The sequence below is a fragment of the Echinops telfairi genome, unplaced genomic scaffold (genome assembly GCF_000313985.2).
Source record: "Echinops telfairi isolate 266 unplaced genomic scaffold, ASM31398v2 ScPeMD7_7459;HRSCAF=8497, whole genome shotgun sequence".
NCBI classification, from domain to species: Eukaryota; Metazoa; Chordata; class Mammalia; order Afrosoricida; family Tenrecidae; genus Echinops; species Echinops telfairi.
Window position 1 is genome coordinate 5,601,897 of NW_022111359.1, and position 27,616 is coordinate 5,629,512.

Below are 27,616 nucleotides of genomic sequence, written 5' to 3' on the forward strand. Positions count from 1 at the left end.
AGTGTGCGGTGCCAAGAGCCCTTGGGGCCCTGTCCCGTCTGTCCCAGTGTCCGTGGCCCGGGGCTGGCCCTCACATGGAGCGTGGGTTCCAGCTCTGGCCCTGCCTCCTGGACACCCTTGGCCCGTCCCTCAGTCTCTTCTCCCAATCCCTCCTGGATGCTGAAGGACCCCCCTCTTTACCCACATCGATCCTTCCCACACTCAGCACCCAGCAGCCAGTGCGTCGGTGTCTAGGGAGGGTGGACGGGTGTCTTGTGCTGGCCAAGAGGACTGGGGGCTGGGCTCAGCTGGTGGGGACAGCCCTGTAGACCCGGCCCCCCAGAACTCTCGTCCTCCTCGTCCAGCCCGCCTCTCCTTATCTCTGTGTGCGGGAATTGTGTGAGTGCTCAGGGTCACCACCAGAGCCCAAGTGGCCCCAAGCCAGTCCCGTGGAGCCTGTGGGTGAATCCAGAGTCAGAGTGACCCTCCACGGCTTGGTGGCCATCGCTGACAGCACACACGCTGGTAGACTTTGGACTGTGTGCTCAGAGAACTCTACTCACCACAGCACTGTGGATGTAAATTCTTCAGGCAGGCTTCTGCCCCTCCTCATTTTTCTAACCATTTAAGGATCCAGATGAAACCCCTTCTCAGTTTCCAGGTTTTCAAAAAATGCGCCATCAGGCGCTTCTGCCCTGTCCCCTGCGTCCCCTTTGGTTGGGACAGTGGGCCTTTCTGTGGGCTTCGTCCTGTCCTGGCTGGCAATGGGCAGCCTCTACCAGGGCCCCCCCGCACCCTGGAGGCTGGCCAAATCGTTTCCATGGTGATGGGATGCCACAGGACTCTGCAGAGAATGCAGGGAGCCTGTCTGAGCCCCCAGCCCCTCCCTCAAATGGAGATGCTCCTGAGGTCCTGACAGCCAGGTGGCGAGCTGTTCTCTGGGCCCCTCCCATTGTCCCCAAGTGTGGGGCAGGGCTGCCTGGCAGGGTCCCACACTCCTCACTGGCAGGGCCAGTGCACTATTTGCATAACGGCTAATTGATTTTGGCTCAGGCTAATTGGTCAACAGAATGGATTGCCAATAAACAGGATGGGATGGGATTAGAGACACTTGCAGAGCTGCCGGCCCGGTGGTGCCTCAGTGAGGGTTGCAGCTGCAAGCCGAGAGGAGAGGGCGGCTGTTTGAGCCCACGCCTAAGCGCCGAGGGAGAGGGCTGTGAAGCTTGATGGGCAGTTCTGCTCTGTCCCATGGGGTCAGAGTTGGGCCACCCAGTGGAAACAGGGAGAAGAGCTGGGCGGTTGGGATGCCCACTGCTGTGCCCGCCTCAGATGACCCTTCTCAGGCCAGAACCACATCCCTGTCCGGGCCAGCCTCGTGCCCACCTGACTGCTCAGAGCCACCCCCGCCCCAAGCTGCCCCCTGGCCCCCGCACACCAGCCCCATCACGCTCTGCTCCTCCGCTCTCCCGCACTGCTGGCTGTTCCGACAGCGAGACTGAATAACAAATGAAGTTGAGTTGCAGGGATGTAATTTTCGTTAAAGCCTTTAGGCTGCTGGAAGAAGCCTGATCCTCTGATTTCTCAGCAGTAACTGGGGAGGCCTGCCCCTTTCTTGGTTAGGCTGGTGGTTGGCGTGCCTCATTTAATGCCCAGGCCACTGCTGGTCTTATTTGCACGTGGGCACCTCTTGTCTCAGCAGCGGCAGCGTACCCCTCCCTCCCCCTCCCTGTGTGGGCCTCCTTGAGCTTTCTGGAATTCATTTTGGGATGAAGTACACCCCGACCCCCAAGGATTTTGACTTAGGGAGAGTGACATCTTAGAGGTGCACTGCAGTAGCCTGTCCGTGTCCCCAGGCGATCCTCAGCACGGCCGACCCTAGGCTGGGACCTTCTCTGTGGGAGGAGGCTGCCTGGGACACTAGGGTGTTGAGTAGCACCCCTGACCTTCACCCAATCCATGCTAATAGCACCTCTACCCCCTGCTGAACCCCTCACTGAATTGTGACACCCATGAATGTCCCCTGGCGCTGTCCCCAGTCCCAGTCAAGGAGGAGGCTGTGTTTGGCCACCAAGCCCAGCCCTCCTGCCGAACCCAAGTTCAGAGGGATGCCCCTTTCCACCTGCGTGGTGTCGGCGCACCTGTCATGACTAAGTGCCATCGTTGCTGTTAAGGACTGCCACGTCGCTCCATCACCCGGTGGCTGTCAACAGCAGCCTCCTCGGGCAGCCTCCTCTCCTGCATGCCCCGCCACTGTACAACCACGAGGTCCTTCTCCAGGGGCGGCTCCCGCCTCTCAGCAACGGACAAGTCTCGCAGCCTCGCTTCTGAGGAGCATTGTGGCTGGGCTTCCTCCAGGACGGATTGTTCACCTTCCGCCTTCCCCGTTCTTCCAAAGGCCTCCTTCCTTCCTATCCGTTGCTCAGCTTTGGCGCGGATGTGAGGCGACTGCAGATGTCGTGCTTGGGTCCTCACGGTGCCATCTTTGTCCTCGGAGCGCTTCAACTGGGGCTGGGGCAGCGCGTGTGCCCGATGGCTGCTCTGTGAGCATCGATCGTGGATCTAAGTGAACCGAGGTCCTTGCCAGCTCCAGGCTCTTGTTTGTCCGATGGTGGCTGTTGGCCCAGATGTGAGCATCTGCTGTCTTGTCACTGAGCCGTGAGTCATGCACACTGACGGCCGCAGCCGTTACTCTTCATCAGCGAGGGCTGCCGGGCCAGCAAGGCTGTGGCACCTGCACGTCTGCACAGGTTGCTGGTAAGCCTTCCTCCAGCCCTGATGCCGCCGCCGTCATTGTCTCCAGCTTCTCTCATGATCAGCTCAGCACCATTGAACAAGTATGGTGAACGGAGGCAACCTTGATGCCGCCTTCCTAGGCATCTTTAAACCTGTCCTGGTGTAAAGCCATGCAGTATTCCCGTCTTCTGTTTGGCTAACTGTCTCTTGATCTGTGCACGGAGTCCACATGCGCATCATTGCAGCATCCTGGAGTTTTCCTTCTGTTAGCCGTATCCCTTCCACTGATTACAGTCCAGCCAGTCCATTGCCTTTGCTTAGTCTAGGAGACACAGGTGAACATCTTTCTGGTATTCTCTGCTCTCAGCCAGAATCCGTCTGACATCAGCAACGATAATCCCTGGTTCCAGATCCTCGTCTGAATCTGGCAGGGATTTCTGGGAGCTCCTTGTCTGTGCTCTGCTGCAGCCGTTTTTGAACGAGTCTCTGGCAACACTTTTCTTGGCATGTGATACTAATGATGCCGTCCCATAGTTTCGGCGTCTCGTGGTCACCTTTCTTTGGAATGGGCACAGATACAGGTCTTTTCCAGCCACTTGGCCAGGTAGCTGTCGTCCAGGTGTCTTGGCACAGGCGAGTGGCTGCTTCCAGTGCTGCCGGGACGTTCTGATTGGTGTTCTGCCAACTCCGAGAGCTTGTTTCTGGCTAAGGCCTTCCGTGCAGCTTGGACTTCTTCCTTCGGGGCTGTTTGTTCTTGGTCACATGCTGCCTCCTGCCGTGATTGAAGGCTGACGGGTTCTTTCTGGTGCCGTGACCGTGTAGCCTTCCGTTTTCTCTTGATGCCCCGCCTCCTTCAGAACCCTCCAGTGTTAGGACTCGAGGCCTGGATTTCTTCTTGTAGCTTGAAAAGTGCTGGGGGCGCTCTTCCCTGATGGCCTCGCACGAGCCATCACAGTGCTGCGTCTCCTCCGGCCGCCCTCTTGTGAGTCGTCATTTCTCCCGCGGCCCGTGGAGCAAGCTGCACACACTCTTCTGACATCTCCTTTGGTTTCCCTCCTGCTTTCTTCATGGACGAGCTCGCCGGGTCCTGTCATTAGTCTGTCCTGAGGTGGCCTCTGCGTCAGGTGGGGTGTGCCCACGGCTGTACTGTGGCTCTCCTGGACTTGACGGCATCTCCTTCAGCACCGGTGTGTTCCGCGGTCAGCCCGCAGCCTGGCTGTACCCGTTGGTCTTGAGCTTCTCCGCCGTCTCTCCCACAGATGTCGTCGGTGTGATTCCTGTGTATTCCACCTGGCAAGGCTCCCGTGTATGGTCACATTGGCAGGTTGTCTTGGTCTTGCAGGGTCCCACCGTGAGGGCTCCGGCTTCGTTCCCGTTGCCACAGTCTGGTTTTCCTCGTGGTCTTCCGCTGCCTCGCCCCACTCGCTGGCTCTGGGCTCCCGTGTCGGTGGATAGATGGGATCCAGTCACAGGCAGGGTTATGCTTCAAGGTGCATCTTGGAACGCTCTCTTTGGTGAGGAAGGTGCTGCTGCGGCTCTCATATTACTCGGCAATCCCGGCGCGGTAAGCCGCGGGACTGCCGTTTCAGCTCACTCATGCCTGGGGCATCGTTGTGCGTTTCACTTCTTTCTGGTGACTTGGGTCTCCCCAGGCTCCTGTCGCACACGAGGGACACGTGCAGCTGCCTCTCCTTCGGGGTGTGCCCCATCGGCCAGCGAAGGCCTTCCCTGAGGGTGCTGCTCCACCCACATCATTTTGGTCAGCTCTGCTCTGAGGCCACAGCTCCTCCTCCTGTTACTAAATCCGACCGTGTGCCCCCATCGGTGAAGTTTCAATGACTGACCTCCCAGCAGTGGGCAGCCTGTGCGCTCTGCCTCTGGTCTGTCTCAGTCCGGACACTCCACTAAAGCCCGCCCATCCAGAGCAGCCCTGCTGGTATTTGAGACCGCGGTGGCCAGGCTCCTAGTAGGACAGCAGCAAGGCAGCCACCCCAGTCGGAGGACGGGCTGGCAGACGGTGGGGGAGGCCCAGTGTGTGGCTCCAGTCAATCCCACCAACTGACTCTTAAGAGAGACAGGGTAGCGGAAGCGCACGCTCACACCCACCCAGTCCCCAAATGCCCCAGCTGGGCCGGCGTCACCTGGGGCAGATGCTGGAGACGGAGAAGAGGGATGGCGAGAAAGCGGGGTGGGGTGGGGTCTGGGAAGTCCAGTGTCTAGAGAAGAGGACAGTTCTCCCAGTGCCCGAAGAACTCGGTCTCCAGACTGCACAGAAAGTCACTCCAGAACCCACCTAGCTAGCCCTGCAGGCCAGAGTCCCGCTGCCCGGGGCCTGAGGCTGGTGTGCCTCTTTCTCCCTGTGCAGAGGGGCGTAGGCTGGGCTTGGCCGGCCGGCCTCTTGATTCGTAGCTGGACACCGGCCACCTGGATGGTGCAGCGCTGTGAATTTTCACCACTGTTGAGTCAAACAAAAGACTGCCCAACATTTTGGAGTACTTGGCAAAGTCCACACGGAAAACGAGGGATCCTAATGGCATTGGATTTATATCGACGGTAACACTTCAAAGCCTTTGGATTCAGAAGAGAACTGAGGTGCCCAGGTACCCAGCCAAACTGCCAATTAAACGAGCCCAGGGGCGAGAGGTCTTGGAGACTTGCTGGCAGAGGCCTGGCGTGCACCTCCTTGCTCAGGAAGCTAGCAGCTCCAGGACCCACTCAGCAAAATGGGCGTAGTCCCAAGAAAGGGGGGCTCAAGAACACGCCCTCCGACCCAGGGAGTGGGCACGCGGGGCCTGTCGAGCAGGCGTCCTGCTGTAGGAGACCCTCACCACAAGCTCAGCGAGGTGGGAGACACAAGAACACAGCATCTGAAAGGAGGCGGGACGATGGTTCACTCCAGGAAGAGCGAACCAAGAATGCAGTGAAAGCAGCTTTGTTGCTCACAGACGCGTGGTATTTATAGCATCATAAAAATGTAAATATTGACTGCCAGCCACAACCAAAGGTGGTGACAGATTGGGAAGAGCAGCCGGTGGGGGAGGGAGAGTCGCATCCTGAACCTCAAGCCAGCAGAGGCCGCAGCAGTGCGGGCACGCTTGCGTGGACAAGCGCCACAGCGAGTTCCACAAGCAACCGCCTCGGGAGTGGACGTGGTGCCAGGGCAGCAGGGCGGGCTGTGGGTACACTGCAGCCAGGGGCCGTGGGGAGCACTCCCTGGTGGCAGCTCGGTGGGGACAGGTGGATCTAGCCTCCAGAGAGCTTGGTGTGGTTTTTGGATGGGCTTGCAGCAGACGTGCGGCTTGACTTTCCCAGCCTGCTTGGGGCCTTGTGTGTGTCACTGAGGGGCCCTGCTGGCAAGTTAGGCATTGGTTCCCAGCCAGCAGGCTGGCAGTTTGAGCCCACCCAGTGGATAAAGACCGGGCAATCGGCTCCCCTGAGGCCGGCCGAGTCACCCCCTTGGGGGGAGGGGGGCAGAGAGTACCCAACAGCCACATGCTCGGTCCCACCTGCTCCGTCCCAGTGGGGCCCGGGGCCAACCCCCATCGCCTCCGGGTTCAGCCCCCACCGCTTGGGGGTTCAGCTATTTCCCCCCCCCACCCCCCGCCACACTACATCAGGGTTCAGTCTTGCTTCCTAACCCAGCTGCCCACTGCCTTGGGGCTCAGTCGCCCACCTGCTCAAGGTTCAGTCACCACCACATTGGGGTTCAGCCCCTACTTCACAGACCAGTCTCCCACTGTCTCCCACTTCACTCCCCACTGTGGTGGCCATGCTCACCCATAGCAGCACGTGGTGAGGTGCATGGCTGCCAGGAATTGGGGGTCAAGCCCCTAAAGGCTCCCCAAACTCTGAGCTTAGTTCTGTGTGGGGACCTAGGCATGCTGGGGGGCTGGGGGACCCTCCATGTCCTCCTGTAGGGGCAGAGTCAGGTGTGGCCCAGCAAAGAGCCGGGTGCCTGTGGGAAACCAGGCAAGGTAAGTGGACAGGTCAGGGCCCCTGGCACAAGGGTCTCCACATCACAAGCCGCTGCCTTGGGGGGCTCACCCCAGGCAAGGTGGGTGCTGCCCTGAGGGTGCACAGTGTGTACCTTACCCTGGGGGGCAGGGGTGCTACCTGTGTTCACGTGGGTCCCTGGCATTGCCGTCCCACACAGTGTGGAGCTTGACTTCTCTGCCCAGGGCCGCTGGGGTCAAGATGCTCCCTGGGAGGGGGCTGGCCCTGAGCTCCTGGAGCCCTCCCCACTGCTTCCTTGCTGCCCACCCCGCTGTACTCTGCCTGTGCCCCGCACTCCGCATGCCCCCTGCCCTCGCCGCTCATCTCGTGGCTCATCCTCAGCGTCGTGTGCAGCTGCCCGGCGGCTCCAGAGGGGGCCCTGCAGGCTAGGCAGTGACTAGTGCAAGGGGAGTGGGAGGAGGGGTGGCTTTAGCTGGAGGTCGGGGGGGTTTCAAGGACCCAGCATGGAGAGCTTGGGGGGGCCGTGAGGGGGTGGGCACAAGGCAGTGCCCAGGGGCATGCAGAGCTGCAGCTAGGCTGGATGTAGGGGCCCTGACTCAGAGCCCCTCTGACCATGGTCTGGAGGCGAGGCTGCCCAGGGAGGACCCAGAATGTGCGGTGCCCGAGCCCCGCCTCACATCACAGCTGGCTAGGGCTGGGGCGTGGGCCCTTCACATGGTCCCCTGCCTTGCCAGGACCTTGGGGTGGGCTGGATTTGAACCAGAGCTGGGCCTAGTGGCTGGCGGGACACCACTGACCCATGCCTTCAGGCCACGTTCAGTGGGCGGTGCCTGTGGCTGGTCCTGACAGTCGCTCCCTGGTTCTGTCCCCCAGGCAGGGTGAGGGGTGACGGGGAGGACACTCCCGAGAACCAGGCAGTTCCCAGGCTGTCCGAGTGATGTCGCTCACGGCAGAGGCTTCTGGGTGACTGTCCCAGGCCTTGAAGGGATGCGTGGCTTCCTGCCCTCAAGGACGGAGCCTCAGGCCCGCCCACCTCAGACCCTGTGTGTCTCATCCTCGCCTCCCTGCGAGGAAGTGGTAGCCAGGTCCAGCCTGCAGGCCGGGGGCTCGGGGACGTCTCCCTCCCCGGAGGTGGGTCCCGGGCCAGGCGGGCGGGTGTCACCGCAGCTCAGGGAAGGAGCGGGCTGCCAGGGCTGCAGGGGAGGCGTCCCCAGAGAAACCCTCCCTGAAATTTACGTTCTAGACAAATTAGTCTGAAAGAGACCAGACACTGGAAAAGGACTGAGGAGGAGAGGAAGTCCAGTCTAGAGAGGCGGAGGGAGCAGACCAAAAAGCCGGGGCTGTCGTAAGTGTCTTCTCTGTGTTTGTCGTCTGGGCATTTCACGCCGCCTGCTGTCTGCCTCTGGGGGCTCGGGCACCCCCCACTCCCACCTCCATGTGATCCATCGGTTGGTCCTGTCGCCAGTTGCCAAGAGCACCTGCTCCTGACCCAGCCCCACCCACCCACCTGTAGACCCCTCCGGGGGTCGCCTCAGGCACCAGCCAGGGCTCTTCTTCTCCTGGACCCCCACTCCACCTGATCAGCCTCCCTCCCCAGGTCTCACCGGAAGCGCAGCCAGCCTAAGAAGTCGAAGCCGGAAGACCCCAAGGCCCCCGGAGAGAGCACGGTGGCCGGGGCAGCCCTCCTAGAGGATGGTGGCAGTGGGGGTGCCAAGGAGGAGGCGGACCCCGAGGAGGAGGAGGAGCTGCTGCCCAGTCGCGAGGCCGAGGGTGCTGAAGGTCAGTGTCGCTGTCCACCAGGGGTGCCTTGGGTTCTCCTGGGGCACCCAGGGGTTCCCCTCCCCAGGCACCATTACTATTGCCTTCCGAGGTGGCAGGTGGAGGGGACAGTCTAGCATGTGGACCTCCACAGACAGGGCTGACCTGGGTCCTGTGCAAGCGTCGTTCACACGTGTGCCCCTTGGCCCCATGGGGGGCACACTTGAGAGGTCCGCAGGCTAGGCCACAATTCCGCAGTGTGTCTTCTCTTTTGGGTGTCCGGTTTCATTCTCAGAGTTCACAGTCTGGAGGGCCCATGTAAACGGTGGAGCCCCCCACCCCTGACCTCCCCTGCTGCCCACCGCTAGCCTGGGATGCTTCTGGTCAGGTCACAGTGGAGGGGTTCTCGTCGGGTTCCCAGAGTTCCCTGTTCTGCAAGTCCCCTGGGGTTCTTGAGTCCCAAAGCCTTGTTTTCTCAGAGTTGTAAGCGCAGAGGGGGGCCCTGTGGCTGGTGTCAGAGGCTGTGTGGTGGCCGTGCTGACCACGGTGTGGCGGTGGCCCTGGCTGTGCTAGGCACCCGAGCCGGGCAGAAGAAGGCCCCTTGGTGTGGTGGGAGAGGCCGATGGCACCACTGCCCACCGTGACGGACATGCCCATAGGGCTGCTCGAGGGAGGGGCTCCTGCAGAGGGGTCCCCATTGGGAGCCACTGCATCCCCCTGGAAGGAAGAGTGAGTGTCCTGAGACAAGGCTGGAGAAGGTGATGCAGGGGGAGCGAGCTCTTCCGTCCGTCCGTCCACCCGTCCGTCGGGGGCGAGAGGGCGGGAGAGTGCCCTGTGTGGAAATGTTGGCGCGCCCCCAGAAAGCCCACAACCTGCAGCCTTGCTGCAAGAGGTCCTGGAGTGGGGGCACCTCCCTCCTCCAGGATGCGGTCTTGTCTGCCCAGACACGTGAGGACGGCGGCAGGTGACACAGCGGGTCCAAAGAGACAAGTCCAGAGACCAAGGGGCACTTTCTCAAGGAGCTGGCTAAGCCTCGTGTGCAGAAGCCAGCCGCATTTCTGGGTCCCAGGAGAGGCCCGCGAGCGGGGTGAGCAGAGGGCCAGTGAGGGGACGGCCCGCCTGCCCCACAGGAGCTGCAGCAGCGGCTCACAGTGCTAAAAACCTTGAGGGTGGCCCGGGGCCACGCAGCGTTGCCTCCGGTTGTACGGGACCTGTGAGTTGGAACCGACTCGGGCACCTGCCCACCACAGGGCGAGGCAAAAGGTGACTCCCTGAGCTGCTAACCAAAAGACAGGCCGTCCAAACGCCCCCGCTGTTGTGAGGAAGACAGGTGTGGCTGTCTGCTTCTGTAACGATGGCCTTCTACACTCTGAGAAGCAGCCCTCTGCCCGTCCGTCCAACAGGCACCTGTGAGCTGGGTCGGCTCCGTGCAGAGGGTTCTTGGTGGCTGTGGGTTTAGGTTGGTGGCGTAAGTGGTTAACACCCTTAGCTGTGAACACAAGATGGGCAGGTTGAGTCCACCCAGAGGTGCTTAGGAAAAAGGCCTGGCTGTCTCCTTCCAAAACTTCAGCCACCGGACACCGGACACCCTGGGAAGCACAGCTCCACTCCGACACCCTGGGGTCACCAGGAGCCGGAGTCGGCTCGGGAAATACGCGTTTCAAAAAGATGCGCCTCGGAGTAAAGCTCGCCAGACAGATAGAGCACGGGCTTCAGGGGGAAGATGAGAGGCCCGAGTGACGGGAGCTGTTTGTGTCAAGACCGCGTTTCCCCACTTACCCGTGGATTCAGTGCCGGGGTCGCAGCCGGGTGTGGTGGCCATGTGGTGAGGACCCCACAGGCTGACTTGAAATGTGTCTGGAGGAAGGAAGGCCCACAAGTGGAGGGACTAGCCTGCAGGCAGGCAGGTGGCTGCTTGCCAATTCGTACGATCCCTCTCTCACTCCACGTGGCCCGTGTGTGCCTGTGGCTTTGGTAGCGAAGGCCCACAGACTCGCTGGCTCACAGTAGCACACATTGGGAGCCTCCTCCAGCTCACGGGGATCCCATGTGAGGAGGCATTACAGGCTGCCCTCCCTATGGGAGTGCGTCGCTGCCGACTGAGTGTGAACCACTGGCCCTTGTGCACGTCACCTTTGTACCACCAAGGCTCCTGGATCTATCGGGAGACGACCCTTCAAGGGGAAAGCCAAGCCGGAGGACCCTGGCCCAAGGTGCAGGAGCTGCCCTCAAGGCCCACACAAATCAATGGAAGGAGATGGGGCACTAGGAGGAGCGGGGGTTGCTCAGCAGGGCAGCTCTGGTGGACCAGCCAGCACCTCTGTGCACAGCGGGGCCGAGCATGCTTTGCTGTGTCTAGCGGCCCACCCTTGCCTTCACAGAGGAAGCGCTGCCCCAGCCCTGCTCACCCCAGTCCTCCACCCTCAGGGCTCAGCGTCCAGCCTCCAGGTGGACAGCGCTCTGTTGGGTCCAGAGGTTTTTCCTGGTTGGTTTGGGAAAGTTGATCACCAGGCCTTAGTTGGGAAACTCCCGGAAAGCTGTCTGTCCTGGGTGACCCTGCTGGTGATGGAGGTAGTGCTGTTGTCCTGCCCAGCATCAGAGCTGCAGGCCAGCCGCCCCTGCACCACCCATGGACGGCCAGCCCGTACACCGACCCCCACCAGCCCTCTGGTGCACCCAGAGGTAGGGACGGCCTCACGAGGAGGTGGACAGGGATGGGACTAGAGGGGCGGCCTGCGTGGGCACCAGCAGTGTGGGTGTGGGCACATGGTAGGTGCTCAGGGCACCTTCAGACGCTGTGATGAACTCCTTCTGCCTCAGGCCCAGGTCAGAGTGGGTCGTCCAAGGATGGTCCCATGGAAGCCGAGCTCCAGTGGCGCCTCTGGCTCCATGTTGTTCAGTGGGGCGACAGATGGCCCCCAGTGTTCCTGAGGCTGCCGGCTCCTGCTCTGCCCCACCAGGTCACCAAGAGTTGGCATCCACTTGATGTCACATGACAACGGCCACCTGGTCCTTCTCCTCAGAGCCTCAAGCGGGCTCCAGTCACCAGTGTGTCTGCAGTGGGCTCATAGGTTCCGTGTGTCCCCAGTCAGTCTCATGGTGGCCCGTGTATAGCAGGGAGCTACGCTGCCCTGTCCTGCACTGGTGCCCAGGCCCATGGTGGTGGCCCTGTGTGATCCCGGGTGTCCACCCTAGTGGCTCAGCCTCTAGCCCTCGACTAGACAGTGTTGGCCGACTTCAGAGTGCTAGTTTACCAGGCTTTCTTCTGAGTCTTTCTTAGAAGCTCCAATGGGGTCTGCCCCCCGGGGGTCACCCTGCTGGTATTTGAAATCTCGATGGTCGTGCTCCGGCCTCACACATGCACGCCAGCCGTCGCAGCACGGTGGGCCGACAGACTGCAGGAGGGGGGCAGATATAAACCATGGCTGAAGCCCACCCCAGCGTCCCGTCAGACCAACCACTCCCCATCATGGTCTCCGATGTGCATGTATGCCTGCGTATGTACACGTGTCTGTGTGCGCCTGTATGTGCACATGTCACAGGGTCTCTTGTGGGGGTGGTGACACTCGGAACTCCCCAAGCAGGCTGGGCGCCTGCCACCCTTATTACCACACCCTTACGCCACGCCCTGAAGGCTGGGGCACCTGGGACATGCAGGCCAGGTGTGTCCATTGTCCACGGGCTTGGCTGGCAAGCTCTGGGAGGTTGACTCTGGGCATCAACATGACCACCCCCCCCCCCACTGCCCTAAATAGACCGCTCCTCTCACAGCTCTGGGGGTTTGACTCTGGGCATCAGCATGGCTGCCCCCAGCTCTGAGGCTCCCTCCCTAGCCCTGCCCCACTCCCAGAGGCCACCACATTCTTTGACTAGTGACCCCTCTTTGCCCTGCAGTGGAGCAGCTCTCTGGTCAACTCTGGCTGGACTGCAGCTGCAGGGGCTGCTCAGCTCGTTGGGCCCCAGGGAGCACACCTGCTGACCCATGCCCATCCCCTGCAGTTAGGGCTCTGGGAAGGGAAGCTGTGGCCACGGGCCACTGATCTCCTTGGCTGCCCACCTTGCCTGGTTCCAAACCACAGCAGCCACGTGGGGGCCGCCCATGGGTGGGGGGGGTGTCTGGTGGCTCAGAGATGGGGTCTTGCCACTGACCGCCACTCATCTCCTTGCAGAGGACGGGAGGGGCCGGCTGCGGCCGGCTAAGGCCAAGAGCGACCGAAAGAAGAAGAGCTATGGGCCCCTGCCCCCACACCTGCCCCTCCTGCCGCCCCCACTGCCCCTGCCACCAACAGCCCCCGAGGAGACGCCCCTGCTGGAGCCCCCCGTGCTAGCTCCAGCCCCCACCGCCACACCAGAGGAGAGCCCGCCGCCTGAAGCCCTCAACATGGTGCTGCCCGAGGCCCCAGGCGGCTCGGAGGATGAGGTCCGTCCACGGCCCATCATCCCTATGCTGTATGTGGTGCCCCGCAGTGAACGGGCCGCCGGCCCCCCACAGCAGGCCCTGGAGCGCCTCGTGCAGAAGGGCGCTGCGTGGCCGGAGCCCGCTACGCCCATGGAGCTGGCCCTGCCGGAGGGCCAGGGTGGGGCTGGGCGCTCCGAGACCCCTGCCCGGGCTGGCGACGTGCAGGTGGGTGCCCGGGGACCCTGTCCAGAGGCGGTTATCGGGGGGCCTGGGGCTGCTGGCTGAGCCCACCTCACGACGGGTTGTGCCTGCCCAGGCGCCGCCCACCTTCTCCAAGCTGAAGATGGAGGTCAAGAGGAGCCGGCGCCACCCGCTGGGCAGGCCGCCCACGCGCTCGCCACTGTCTGTGGTCAAGCAGGAGGCCTCCAGTGATGAGGGTGAGGGCCCCCACCACCACCGGACACTATGCACCCAGGTCCCCCCACCACCCGACACTGCCTTGCTGGGTCTGCATGCAACTCTGTGTGCACACACACCCCTGGCCCAGGGTGCGCCGAAGGCACCCTCACAGGAATCCAAGACGACTGCAGCTGCTCTGAGGCCCTCGGGCCCATCCTTGGCTGTGACTTGGGATCCTGCCCGGTCAGGCCACCTGACAGGAGGAGCCTCAGAATAAAGGCCTGGCAGTCTGTACCCATCTGCCTCCCCCCAGAAAGTCAGCCTCTGAGAGCCCAGGGGGCCCTTCCTGGCACGGGTTCATCTTCATGGGTGGAGTTGGGCAGGGGTGCGGTGACGGTGAGAGCGGGACTTCACAAGCAGCGAGGGGCGGGCGAGCAGAGACCTGACGAGCGCCCCTCCGCCCGGCCCTCTCCCTGCAGAAGCGCTGCCGTTCTCGGGCGAGGAGGATGTGAGTGACCCCGAGGCCCTGAAGTCACTGCTCTCACTGCAGTGGAGGAACAGCGCAGCCAGCTTCCAGGCCGAGCGGAAGTTCAACGCAGCCGCCGCGCTGACCAAGCCCTACTGCGCCGTGTGCACCCTCTTCTACCCCTACAGCCAGGTGAGGGGCCGACTGGCCGGCGTGCAGGCAAGCAGAGGGGCGGTCTGGCCGGGAGCAGTAGCACAGGTGGCCCAGGAGAGAAGACAGATGCAGCTCTGCAGCTTCCTCTGAAGCTTGCTAGCTTGCTTTCTCACCGTCCTGCGTTGATGCAGACTCTGCGACCCCATAGGACAGGGTCTAGCTGCCCTGTGCCACCCTCCACGGGGGTGGAAAGCCTGCACTAGCTCCCATGGAGCCGCTGGTGGTATTTGAACTGCTGACCTTGTGTGTAGCAGACCAAGGCATCACCACTGTGCCGCCAGGCTCCTCTATCCCTGCAGCTGTTTCAAACAGGGGTTTCAAACAGTGCGCACACACCACCACCACCCCTCTCTCCCAGGCCTGGGGACCAGTCTCTGTGCACTTCTCTCCTGGGGGCGGGGGCAGGAACAGGGACTTGGAGTCCACACGCTGTCCGATTCAGGCTGAAAGTAGAGACTCCCAGGACAGTGGGGACTCACTGGGTGGGTGAGGCTGGAGGGAGAGGAGCTGTCAGTACATGGGTGCAGAGGGTGCTGGCCGCTGAGTCCCTGAAGCAGGGAGGGAGGCTGTTGCCTGCGTCTGTGCAGAAAGCCTGCAGGGCGCGCTGCTGAGAGAGGCCCAGGGACCCTGGCCTGCCTGAGTTGGAGCCGCAGCCGTGTGCTGCCGGCACAGGCTTCAGCCCCGGGAGCAGCCCTCTGCCAGGGGCCTTGTGGAAAGGGTGTCCAGGACCAGGCCGCTCTGCCCAGATCCTGTGTCCTGCACCTCGGATCCCCACAGCGTGCCCGCTGGGCTGTCCACTTGCCAGTCCTCCTGTATTGTGAGCTGCCAGGGCCTACCATCTTCCTTCTGCAGCTTCTGAGCCCTGCCCCCTGCCTCCTACCCTCACTTTGCCATGCCTGCCCCTCAACCCTGCCCTCCGGAGCTGGGGTGCCTCCCAGCCAGGTGGGCATTGAAGAGGCAGCCCAGCCTATGCTGAGCCCCTCAGGAGTAGCCACCTGTGAGCTACTGCAATAGCATCTGTACCCACCACACAGCCACTCTAGACCATAAGCCCCAGCAGTCAGGCCATCTCCTGTGCTCCTGTATCCTGGCTCTCTGCCGCGCTTGTTAGGAGCCCCCTGCATGGACCCCATGCTCCCAGCTCTGCTCAGGGTCCAGGTCTGGTGCACATGGGGGGGGGGAGGCGGGTGTTTGCCACTGTGCATGAGGATGTACCGGTGTTGCCCCTCACTCTGCACTGCCCTCCTGGGGCTACCCGGAGCACCCAGGGCCACAGCTGGGGGACTGCGCCCAGCTCGCTGCTGTGGAGGCGATGCCAACTCGGTGCCTCGCGGGACAGGGTAGAAGAGCCCCCGCGGGTTTCTGAGAGAAGCTGTGACTGCATGAGTGGAAAGCCCGGGCTTTCCCTGTGGAGCGGCCGGTGTGTGGGGGGGGCTCTGCTGTGAGCTGCTGAGCTGTCACGGTGCTCCAGTGCGCAATGGCGCCACAGCAGCCGGCGTTCGGGGCACCGGCACCTTCCTTGCAGCGCTGCCGAGACCTGGGTTGGGGGTGTCGGCGGTAGACCCCCGACCTAGCTGCCCCTCCGGTGCAAGCATGCTGGGCTGGCTGTGGCCGTGTTGGGGATCGGGCCCAGACTTGCTGTAGTTGTGGCCCCGTGTGACACCTGGATCCCGCCAGGTGCAGGGGTGCAGGAGGGCCAGGAGGAGTGTGGGTCCTGCCTCACCCACCTGTCAGGAGAGGTCAGTCACCCCAGTCCTGCCCACCCAGCTCAAGTTCCAGGCAGCATAGTGCCCAGGGGTCTTCTGTGTGTGGTGGGGCCTCCCTGCCTCAGGGGCCGGGGGGCTGCCCTGCCTTAGTGTCCCCTTCCCACGCTTCATCTGTGCAGCACACCTCTGGGAGGACCGAGTACCCCACAGACCCTGAGGGCTGTGGGTGAGACTGGAGGGCAGCCTGGGGCTGGAGTAGCGGGCAAGTCAGCACCAGGCAGAGGGCAGTTGTACCAAGAAAGGCCTTGGGGCAGGACTGGGATGGGAGGAGGCAGCCATCTGTCCAGCGGAGGGCATGCCGGGGAGCCAGGCCAGTGCAGTGTGGGCACCCAGGGATGGGTTGGGGATAGGAGGGGCAGGACCTAGTTCAGATGGGGAGGGTTGGGTGGGTAGCAGGGCCATGTGATGCCCATGCTGGGCTCTGGGTGCCCCACTGAAGACCCCCCCCCTCACCCCACAGTCCCTGCAGCCAGAGAAGGAGGCCGTGCTCGGGGAGGGCCCCTCGGCCACAGCACCGCTCTCCAAAAGCGGCCAGAAGACTCGGCCGCTGGTGCCCGAGATGTGCTTCACTGCGAGCGGCGAGAACACTGAGCCCCTGCCGGCCAGCTCCTGCATCGGGGATGACGGCACCAGCCTGCTCATCGCCTGCGCCAAGTGCTGCCTGCAGGTCCATGCCAGTGAGTGCTGGGGGGCGGGGGGGGGCGGGCAAGGTCCACAGCAGTGAGTGTCCTGAGCCCCAGGTGTGTGCGGGAGCCCAGCAGCACTGTGCCCTCGGATCTCTCCTGGAGCTGGCAAAGCCAGGCCGTCTTCAGGGCCACCGTTCTTGCCCTTCTCTGACCTTGCCAGGCTGCACCTGTTGGTTGCTTGTCCAGTCAGCCTCCTCCTGCTAGAAGGTTCTGTGAACCTTGCTCCCTCTCCTGGGCCCGTGAGGCGGTGGGGGAGAGTTGGTGCTCACTAGGCGCCCCCATAGCTCACAAGCAGTGATCGGGTCAGAGTGGAGCTTGGGGCCGAGATGAGGTTCAAGGCTAGTTAGCAGATGTAGCTCTGTGCTGGCACCACCCCCTCCCTGGCCCTCCTGGGTCGGGCACACGTGGGCAGCTTGTGAGATCAAGCCCCAAGCAGGCAGCACATTCTTGATCTCAGAGCTGATTAATCTTGTGTGCACCCAGTTGGGGAGCAGCCTCCCATCCCTGTCCAGGAGCCAATGGTCTTCCCAGCTAGGACCTGTCTTCTGCTTCCCTGACCTGGGGGTGAGGCATATGGCCAGCATGGCACTGGCCCCCCACCATCTGGCATGGTCAGAGAGCAGTGAGCCCTCGCCCACTAGCCTTGGGAGGCTGAAGGTGAAGGTTACCCAAACCGTGAGGTGTGGCATTGGCTTCAGCCTTGTGGGCAGCGGCTTTGACCCCACTCAGCTCAGAACATAGTCTGTGTTGAGAGCTGGGGTTGGGGCCCAGCGGCCCTCCTCTATGCCAGCCTCCCTCTGCTCTGGGTTGCTGAGCAGGGTCTCTGGGCACCTGGGTGTAGCCACACTCAGTAGGATGGCCTGGCCTGACTGTGAAGCTGTGCCCACCCCCTTCCAGCAGAGTCCCCTGTGCAGTGGGAGGTGTCCCCTGGGGAGGGAGAACCTGCCCTCCCCGATGCATGTTTGCACAGACATGGGAGGAGGGCAGAGAGAATGTAGTCACTCCAGAACAGCCTCTGCGGATGTGAAGGCTGTGCCACCAGACCTGTGCATCAGGTGTCTGCCTGGAGGCTTCTCCTGACTCACAGGTGTGGCCTCAGGGCCCAGAACCCGAGGACAGACGATGATAAGTCAGGTGCAGGAACTAGAAAGAGAGCTTTTCCCAGAACGTGTATGTGCACTGACCCCGAGGACACATCTCTCACATCAGATTGCACACAGCGGACAATTACTTACATGACCCATCCTGAGAATCATGGCTCAGCCGAGTTGACACACAGCATCCGCCGTCCCAGCCCAGCCTTTGGCTCCTGGGCCCCCTGGCACCTCTCCTCAAGCCACCCCTCCCTCTAAGTGTAGACAGTTGTAATGTCATAGTTGGACTTGCGTCCAGCCAAACACACCAGCCCCATTGTGTCTTACCAGTCACGAGTAATGGCTAAAGGGGGAGAACAGGTACACACGTGTGTCTGGATACCTATGTGCACACACACACACACACACACACACACACATCTAAGACAAGGAAGAAATGTAACATAGCCCGTTTCTGCAGGCTGTAGCTGGTGTGTAGCACTACTTTCTCATACCGCCTCCATAGCCCCTTTACCCTCAGCGAATACCTGGGCTGTCGTGGCTCTGCCTGGTGGGGTGACCAGACTTTCATACCTGTAAAGTCTGGGCCCAGAGTGGTCAGTAGTGCTGGGTTTGGGAGGTCGTGGGTCTCCTGGGTTCCACACATGCTCTTCTCCCCTCCATTGGCGACCCCCCCCCCGGCCCCGCCCCCACTCTCCCCTTGGTGATCAGGATCAGCAGGCCAGCCAGTATGGTGACTCCACTCTCTGCCTGGTGACACGGAGGCTTGAGGAGCCGGCAGTTGCCAGAGGAACGTGCTGACCCCTCTGTTCAGCAGAGGCTCCAAGTGGGAGCATTCCTCCCCGTGGAACTAAGACCTCTAGACTCCCAGAGCACACAGTCACAGGACAGGAGGAGAGGTCATCTCAGGGGTCACTAGGTAATAGTGTGTGGTGGCATTCCCATTGGGCTCCCGGCCTGTGACTCTGGCTGTTGGAGAGGCAGCCTCATAGGGTGGACCCTGGTTTGAGTGAATACAGCCTCCTGGAGACGGTTGCCCCAGCCCGGCAAGGTCTCACCAGCTGGCTGGGCCTCCCTGGGTCTTCAGAAGGCCGTCCTGTGGTTCCTGTGGGCCAGCTGCTTCAGGATGATGGGGACGTGGTAAGACCAGTAGCTTCCACTCAGTGGATGTGGAGGGAGCCCTTGATCTGAGCCGATGCTGTGTGGGAGAGCATGCTGGCGGGTAAGGCACTCTGTGGGTGCACAGTGGTAGTTCTGGCAGAAGCGTTTCATGCAGGGGCGGACGAGCCACTGTCTCTCCAATAAGAACATGGTGGAAGTCGTCCTGTGCCATCCACCCGCCCCACAGCACGGACTCCCGATGGGCTTTCGCTGAGGTGCAAGCACCTGAATCTCTGCCGCCCTGGATCCCCATGGCCAGGTCTCACCTGTCCTGCACTGCAGGGTCACTGTGAGTCGCAATGGACTCGCCAGCAGGTGTCTTAGCCAGTACGTCCACAGTCACTGCGCCTTCCTCGCACCAGGCTCACTTAGCCTGATGTCCTCCATGCCAGGGCTCAGCGTGGCAGCTTGTGGGAGGGAAAGGCGAGCCAGGCCCTGAGCACTCGCTGCTGGAGAGGGAGGCACCTCTGCGGCAGGGCTGCGAATGTGCAGCGCCCTCCTTGCCAGCTAAAGGCACCCTGGTTCCATGGGCTTTGAGAGAGGTGGGGAGAAACCGGCGCATACCAAGAGTTGTGTTCATTTGCTCCGTCTGTGATACCACATCTGGATCAGTCACCACCTGGCTAAGTCGACCGGGCTACACTGGCATGCTCTAAGACCCATCTGTTCTTTGCACAGGCCAGAGCGGCGGGTTCAGTGGGAGGTGGTGGGCATCGCCACCCCGGCGTCCCTGGGCCTCGTGGAGGCCCTGATCTCTGTACCACTTCGGGGACGTTGGTGTGGTGTGGGGTTTGCTGTTTCCTACGCAGGGGCAGGGGTGGTGCTGGCAGCTTCCAGCAGGCGTGTACTGCCCTGACAGCCCTTATTCCATGTGTTTGGGGTCTGGGGTGGGGGGGTGGGGGGTGGCGGGCATTCTGTCAGTCGCCAATTATGAGATTTGGACTCCCTGAGCTTGGCATCGCTGCCAGATGACCCAGGACCCACTGCACCTGCTTGCTGTGTCGAACCTCAGCCAAGACGCCAATAACAAGCTGACCTCTGCATGCCCCCTTCTGACTGGTGGGATTGGCATCAGGTCAAAACCAGTGTCCAGAAGCCGCTGAAAAGTCAGCTTGTTCCCTTTGCCCCCGTGAGCAGTCTCCGGCGGGGAGAAGGTGAAGAGAGCACCGTGGGCTGCTTCCTCTCAGGACCGGCCTGCCTCCTTCAAGGGCTTGTGCTCTGGCCTCGGGCCCGCATCTGGGAGATGACTGAGGAGCTGAGTCTCTGTGCTGGAGATGCAAGTTAGACGGCCCTTCACTTGACCTCGAGTCCTTCCCTTGGCGCCCTTCCTCCGCCCTTCAGGGAGGAGCCCTGGGAGTCGGGCTGCGATCTGCAAGGTCAGCAGCTTGCAGGTCCTCTGGAGCCGCTCCTCGGACAGAGACTGGACTTTCCACTCCAGTCAAGATCACAGACTGGGAAACTCGCAGGAGCAGTTAGGAGGGCTCTGAGCCGGCCTCGACCACGGCTGGATGGACGGCAGTGAGGTTTTGTTTTGTTGGCAGAGTAGAACTGCCCCCCGGGATTTGTGAGGCCCCGGTCTTTGTGGGCACCGCCAGCCTAGTCTTCCTTCCTGGGAGCCACTGGTACTTCACCACGGTACTGCCAGGCGTCCTTCCACTTGGGCAGAGGCAGTGACGATCTGTTTCATGCCCCCCCTGTGAGTCCTTACTGCCGGATTCTGATCATGGCGTCACTCTGCTGTCCACTGTGGCTGATGGAGTGCGGCCCTGCAGCTCTACCCCCGCTGGCCCTGCTGGAGCCGGGGCTTCCCACTGCCAACTCAGGCTCCCAGGACGCCGGGGCTTCCCATATGGTGTGTTCCTCACCGTAGCCCGAGGGGCATCCCCTGGGTGCACGGAGTGGGGGTCTAGGGTGATGAACCCACGCTCACGGCACACACCACTCCAGGTGGGGAGCTGAGTTGGCATTGTGATTCGGCCACTCTCAGGGTGGAATTCTGGGTTTGGTCTCCTAGCAAACTCAGCCCTGTGGCTGCAGGAAGTCACGCTGTCGCTCGGGCCACGTGTGACCCCACCCCCACCCCCCGGCTTCCTCGCCGTACGTGTCTCTGGCGAGTCGTAGAGGGTGGCAGATAGGCAGTGACTCTCAGACTCGTCTCTCATGAACCTTTGATTCATCCTGTCCGTGGTGGCCGGTGCACACCAGTGATTAGCAGCGCCCTCCTTGCCCGCAGAGTCAAGGCATCAGCCCCTCCCTTAAGGGCTGGTCAGATCTGAGAACCAGTTCAGAAAACCCCTCCTCCCCATTTTGTGCCTCTAGCACTGCCCCTGGGAGCAGACCCTGCACCGGTGAAGCGCTCGCGTAAAGGTGTATGTGCCGGGGCGGGGGAAGGGCAGCAGCCGTGCAGTGTACAGGCCGGCAGTTTCCATGTCTGCAGGTCAGGCATAGGCATCAGACTAGAGGCTGCTCCAATGCATGTGGTCGCAGGGGCGGATGAGCCACAAGTGGGGCAGTCCCCCCCCCCCCCACTGTCAGACTAAGGGACAGTTGCCGAAGACTGAGCCTCACGTTAGCCACAAACCCTGGTCCTGTAACTGGGCTGTGCTCCTCAGAAGGGCCACTGCCGTGTCCCTGGTCCTGGTCTCTGGCCTGTGTGCTCACGTGAGTCCTGCACAGGGCAGCACCTGCAGGCCTCCGGTCTCCTGTCCTGGTCCTGGTCCTGGTCCACTGTCAACCACTGCATGCTCTCGGCCTCCCTCGGACCCTCCTCTGTGGCCCAGAGCTGTGTGTCAGAACCAGGACCCTTCTAGCCGGGCTGAGCTGCCCTCTCAGGGTTGCTGTGCTGACCCAGCAGGGGCCCCAGCCGCCCTGGCTTCCTGAGGGACACAGCGGAGGACGGAGGACCGGGTGGGGGAGCCATTGCCCGATGCTGTGTACTGCCTGGCCTGGCCTCAGGTCTGGTGTGCCCTGCACCCTCCTTTCCAGGTTGCTACGGCATCCGCCCCGAGCTGGTCACCGAAGGCTGGACGTGTTCCCGGTGCACTGCCCACGCCTGGACTGCGGTAACTCGCCCCGCATCAGGGAGGGAGCCTGTGGGGGGGGGGGGGCACCGTGGGTCGGCATCGGGCGGGGGGGCTTTGCCCCAGCTCTTCCTGACAGCACACGGTCCCTTTCAGGAGTGCTGCCTGTGCAACCTCCGGGGGGGAGCCCTGCAGACGACGGCCGACAGAAGGTGGGGCCCGCCGGGAGGGGGCGGCAGGAACGGGGACATCGCTGTTTGATCCCATGCGGGGCAGGGTGGGCACATGGACCCTCTGACAGCTCAGTGCCCCCTCAGCCCTGAGAGAGAGAGAGAGAGTGTTGGGGGGCACTGGAACAGCACCCTGCCCCACACCCCTCCAGGTGGGTGCACGTGATCTGCGCCATCGCAGTCCCCGAGGCCCGGTTCCTGAGCGTGATGGAGCGCCACCCTGTGGACATCAGCGCCATCCCCGAGCAGCGGTGGAAGTTGGTGAGTGCCCACAGTCGCCCTCTATCCTGGGAAGACACGCCAGGCCTTGCTCCCCACAGGCCGCGTCCACACTGCCCTGGTCCTGGCTGGGAAGGAAGCGTGGTGGGTGTTCACTTTGGTGCACAGTCAGCAGTGCCACTTGACAGCCAGGACCCCAGTAGCCATCCCCTGGCACCTTCCACGCAGTGGGTGCCTGCAGGCCAGTCCCCCATCTCTCTGTCCCCTCCTTGCCAAGGCTGCATCTGGGAGCTAAGCTGGGGCACGTGGACAGACTCAGGTCCTGGCCCACCCCAGGGGTGCTTGAGGCACTCCAGTAAAGAGCGCAGGTGGTACCCAGCCGGGGTATCCAGCCATGGCCCCTGTGCCGGCAGTGCCCTCAGTCTCCCCGTCTGTGCAGTGGGCTGGTGCGGGTGCTGCAGTCTTAGAGCCAGCACTCGCCTCCTGCCCAAACTGTGTGTCGTGCCCACACCTGGCCGAGCACTGAGAAAGTAGCTCGTGGCCCAGGCTTGGCAGGCCCTACCTCTGTAACCCCACCTTCCCAGGCCACCCCAAGGCTGCCTGCAGCTCCACTCCACTGCTGTTGAGACCAGGCCTCCCTGCCGCCATAGCAAGGAACCAAGTACCCTGGGACTCCGAGCCTGCGCACCTGCAGCCAGGCCCCTGCCTGCTGCTGCCCCTCAGCCAGGCCCTCCAGGTGGTACAGGCAGCCCAGTGTGGGGGGCTGGGAGGGAAGATTGCCCTCATCCTACAGCCCAGGTTCCCCACGCTTCAGGTGAAGCTGTGGTGCCCATGGCCAGGACAGGGCCTGGGCACTCAGAGCTTGCAGGTGCAGGGCCACCTGCGCCAGGCGTGGATGGGCAGTGGGGGAAGCTGAACAAGCAGGGGCAGTGGCCTGCAGGGACAGACTGCGAGGCCAAGCCTGCATGTGGGCCATGCAGGCCGCTGGCTCCACACTGCGTAGAAGGCGCAGTGACTCCTGGGTGAGTCGCTGCCAACCCCCAGCTCAGCTGCCGTCCCCAGCCTCCATTTCATCTGCAGCGCCTGTGCTGACGGGTCACCCACTGCTTACACGAGCCTTGCCAGCGCTGCCCTGTGTCCCTGTGTGAGGGGCAACCTTACCTCCCACCTGCCCGGGCCACTCTTGTCATGTGCCCAGCAGCTCTGGGCGCCATGGTGCCCTGAGCAGGATCAGCCACCGCCCGGGCTGCAGGGGCTCTTGGCAGAGCCTCCTAGAGGAGTGGCAGGCTGGGTAGGGCCCTCAGGGAAGTAGAAGGAAACTCAGCTGGGGGAGCACGCCCCCCTCCCACGTGCCAGACTCTGGCACTCTCTCCCCCACCCCCACCCCCCGGGCATCAGCTTCCTGGAAGAGGGTTTTCAGCCCCACAGATGCCGACCCCCCACCAGCATGGAGACGGACTGTGTGCGTCTGGCTGTGGGTGGGCACTCTGACAGGGCCCCGGGGTCCTCCTCAGCTCGCCTGCCCACAGCCCCTGCCTGGTGTCTCCAGAAGTCTCTCTGGACACTTGTGCAGGTCTGCCTCCCTGACGCTTCCCTGAGGGTCCTTCCCACCTTCTCACACACCTCCTGTGTCACCCCCTCCCTGCCCCGCACCCTGCCTGCTTGGAGCCCCATTGCCGAGGGTTAATGCAGGCTCTGCCTGACAGCACGGGTGGGCTGTCCATCAGTGCTGCCCACAGCCGCCGAGGGAGAATTAGGTATTGACAGATTAATAACGAGCCTGCGCTTCCTTCGATCGGCCTCGGGCTCGGGCTGCTATCTGCCTTTTGAACAGGGTGTAGGGCGAGGTAGGGCTGCTCACTCCCTGCTCAGGGTGACAGCAGGGGGGGCGGGGGGGCAGTGGGGGGCGGGGTGCACACTCTGGAAGGTAAAGCTGGTCCTGGTCCACCCCATGGCTTGCACTGCCCGTGGCTGCTGATCAGGGCTGGGGACAGGTGTGTGGGGGGTCTCACCTGCTCCAAGGGGCACGCCCACTCCAGGACTTGTTTGAGTTGAAACTGGCCCAGTGTCAGACCTGCAGTTGTAGCCATTCACAGTGGGCCGCCGGTGCGTTCTGCAGCCCCTCACCCCTATCAGGTTCCAGAATGTTCTCACCCCCAAAAGAAGCACTGGGCCATCAGCAGCCACTCTACTTCGCCCCTCCCATCCCCTGGCTCCCAGTGACAGTCTGGAGGGCCGTAGGGTCTCCCAGGATACCCTCTGGGTGCATTCGGTTGCCAGACCCTGGCCAGATTGCCCACCTCTCAGGGTCCACGGCCCCAATGGGGTCCTCCCCGGCCCCTTAAACCAGGGCCAGACCCAGGGCTATGGATCCAGGCCTACTCACAGGACCTCCTGGAAGTGGACCACCTGGCGGTCCCTCTCCCGGGAAGGGCCCCCTGTGGGCATTTCACAGGGACTCTCATGTCTGTGACTGGCATGGGCGCAGAGGCGTCCTTTGTTGGGGTCTGCCGCCCCTGTGAAGGCAGGTGAGCGGACCCGGTGCAGGGGCTCCAGCGAGGGGCAGCCTTGCCCAGGGCCTGCGGGAGCTTTTGCACAGGCGCTCGCTCCTCCCTGGCTGGCCGGATGGCTCGGAGGGTGTGGCGGGGAGGGGCGCACAGGCAGCGGTGGGTGCCAACAGCTAGCGCCCCAGCCCTGTCTCTCCCGCAGAAGTGCGTGTACTGCCGGAAGCGCATGAAGCGCGTGTCGGGCGCCTGCATCCAGTGCTCCTACGAGCACTGCTCCACCTCCTTCCACGTGACCTGCGCCCACGCCGCAGGCGTCCCCATGGAGCCCGACGACTGGCCCTACGTGGTCTCCATCACCTGCTTCAAACATAAGGCGGGCGCTCACCCGGTGAGTGCCGCCGGGCTGGGCCGGGCCCCTCCCTCGCCCCGCCCTTCCCAGGCCCCACGCCTGCCAACCCCGGCGTACGCTCACAGGGGCAGTTCCTGCGGGCCGTGAACTTGGGTCAGACGGTAATCACCAAGAACCGCAATGGGCTCTACTACCGCTGCTGCGTTATCGGCGCCGCCACGCAGACTTTCTACGAGGTGAACTTTGACGACGGGTCCTACAGCGATAACCTGTACCCCGAGAGCATCACGGTGAGTGGGGAGGGGGGGGCCCTGGGGCAATCCTCCAGAGGCCAGGGCGCCGGTGGTCTGGTGGTCTCCTCCCGCAGCCTGCATTCAGCGTCCGGGCAGGGGTGCTGGCAGGAAGGAGGGCGGGGCCTCACTCCACCCCACTTCCTTTGCAGAGTAGAAACTGTCTCCGCCTGGGGCCCCCTCCCGAGGGCGCGCCCGTGGAGCTGCGGTGGGCAGACGGCAACATCTACAAGGCCAGATTCATCTCCTCGCTGACCAGCCACACCTACCAGGTGTGCCTCCCGTGTTTCACCCCGCACTTGGGGTGCTTGTCAGGTCAGGGGTGGTGGGCCCCTCTCGGTGGGATCTTACAAAGCCCTAGTGGTTGCAAACAGTAGGCTTCCATGGGCAGCTCAGGCCCATCCAGAGGCAGAGAGCGCAGAAGGAAGGCCCGGCCATCTGCTTCAGGAAGCACTGGCCCAGGAAACGCGGGAGGGCGGAGGTGGTGGGGCAGCCATGGGAGTCTTTCTGGGGTCTGTGTAAGGCGGCCCTGGCACCCATCTCTTCCCGCCACCCTCATTTGTCAGTGGGGATGTGAAGGCAGAGGGCTCAGCACTGCCGGACCGTGGCCCCAGCCGGGTGTTACTCTCTGAACACCAGGCTTAGCCCTTTGGGGCAAGAGGAGCAGCTGGAGGCCATGGTTCGAGGCAGTGCCCAGCCCTGAAAAGGCCCTGAGGATGCAGCGGTTAAGCTCACAGCTGCCAAAGAAGAGGCCGGGCTCTGAGGGAGAGGGGCCTGGTGGCTGACAGAGTGGAAACCTGTTCCTTGCCAACCCCGTTCCGGAGATGGAATCGGTGTTTCCTAGACTGGGTGGGGGCTGGGCCTCTGCACCTGGGAGAACAGTGGGTGTGGGTATGGGTTGCCAGGACACTGAGTCCTTTGTGTTCTGAGAAGGGAGCGGTCAGCCACGCCAGTTGGGGTCGTGCTGTAAGTCTGTAGGAAACAGCCTGCCTCGGCATTCTCTCTCGGAGCAGCTGGGGCTACCCTGGGGCTCGAACTTCCCACCTTTTGGGTGACAACCCAGCACTGACCTGCACCAGCAGACCTCCTCCCACAGCAATGTCAGCCTGGGAGGCATGTGAACCCCCCAGGCAGTCTCACGGAGGACAGGAAGACGGTCTGGTCCCGCCGCCTGTCTCAGCTCAGCCTCTCAGAGATGTGTGCCAGACCCATCGTCTCTTCCACGAGGGGTAGGAGGTGGCCACAAACTGTCCCTTGGCACCGAGGTGACCAGGCCCACCGTGCCCTCGCTTTCCACTCAGAACCCCGCTGGAAGCAGGCTGGTTAGCTGGGCCTGCCACGAGCAAGTGTCACCAGGGCACGGGCTGGATGCCTTTTGTCTCCCATACCCCGCCTTCCCAAGAAGTACCTAGGAGCCCCGGCTTCTCCGGGAGGGGCAGCAGGTGCTGACTGGACCTTCAGGGTAGCCCCCGCCCAGCCCCAAGAGATAGCCAGGCTCAGGGATGTGGGGAGGCGGGACAGTGCTTCTTCCCTAAAGAAGAGTCCAGCAGGGTTGCAGGGGTCAGAGAAAGCCAAGAGCGTGGAAATGAAGGGGGGTGCTAAGTTGATGGCAGTGGGGTCTCACAGCCTAGGGGACCATCAGACCACCCACTTGGCACAGCCAGGGACCCAGGGTTGGGCAGAGCAGGTCACTTAGCCCAGCCAGGAACCCAGGGCTGGGCAGAGCAGGTCACTTAGGCGCTCGGGAGCTTGGTCCAGGTGACGGTGGGCTTTCAGGAGTCCCCTCACCCTGTCTGCCCTGACCCCGGTGCCCACAAGAGACTAAGGTCAGGCCCACTGTCCCTGGGCTACAGCTTTGAAATCTGGACATGCTCGCCCCAGTTTGCCTCCCCAGGACGACCGACCGCTCTCAGAACAGCGCTGCTGCCTTATGGGGTGCTGCCTTGCTCTCTCCCCAAGATGTGGCTTAAACTTCCCCTGGGCGGGCCCTCCAGCAGGGTCTGGGGAAGGGAACCTGGCAGCAACCAGTACGTTCCCCACAAGGGCCCAACCACAAGGGCCTTCCCTGGCCAGTCCCAGTCGTGATGTAACCTGTGCCTGCCTGCCCACGTCCCCGCTCAGAGAATCTAGAGCAGATCTCTGCCCAGCCCTCTGATCCAGAAATTGGAACCTGTGTCCTGCCTTCCTGCCGCGCCTCCACCCCCACCCCACCCCCCACTTTCCTGGGGCAGTTGCGTCTGCTCCTGCAGAAGTGAGGGCATGGCTTGGTTAGGTGCCCCCTCTTAAGATGGCTTTGGCCCCCAGAACCAGCAGCTCCCACAGCAGGCCAGCGGCAGCACCCTCTGTCCGGACATGACCAGCTGTCCTCCCTGACTGCTGCTTTCTGAGGAAGG

General features: G+C 62.7%; 1 protein-coding gene across 2 annotated transcripts in view; it reads left to right on the plus strand.

Moving 5' to 3' along the window:
- KDM4B (lysine demethylase 4B) overlaps positions 1-27,551 on the plus strand; it is an 80,248-nt gene extending 52,697 nt beyond the window's left edge. Inside the window, exons 10-21 of one of the 2 annotated variants that reach the window (XM_045300020.1) lie at positions 7,910-8,011; positions 8,264-8,445; positions 12,594-13,048; positions 13,140-13,260; positions 13,702-13,880; positions 16,128-16,344; positions 21,594-21,670; positions 21,785-21,840; positions 22,011-22,119; positions 24,787-24,972; positions 25,059-25,223; positions 25,376-27,551. In XM_045300020.1, coding sequence (XP_045155955.1) covers positions 7,910-8,011; positions 8,264-8,445; positions 12,594-13,048; positions 13,140-13,260; positions 13,702-13,880; positions 16,128-16,344; positions 21,594-21,670; positions 21,785-21,840; positions 22,011-22,119; positions 24,787-24,972; positions 25,059-25,223; positions 25,376-25,600 — 2,074 coding nt within the window. In that variant the 3' untranslated portion in view covers positions 25,601-27,551. The remainder of the gene's footprint in view (positions 1-7,909; positions 8,012-8,263; positions 8,446-12,593; positions 13,049-13,139; positions 13,261-13,701; positions 13,881-16,127; positions 16,345-21,593; positions 21,671-21,784; positions 21,841-22,010; positions 22,120-24,786; positions 24,973-25,058; positions 25,224-25,375) is intronic. The other variant, XM_030888263.2, reaches the window with a different exon arrangement.
- The last annotated feature ends 65 nt before the right edge of the window (positions 27,552-27,616 follow it).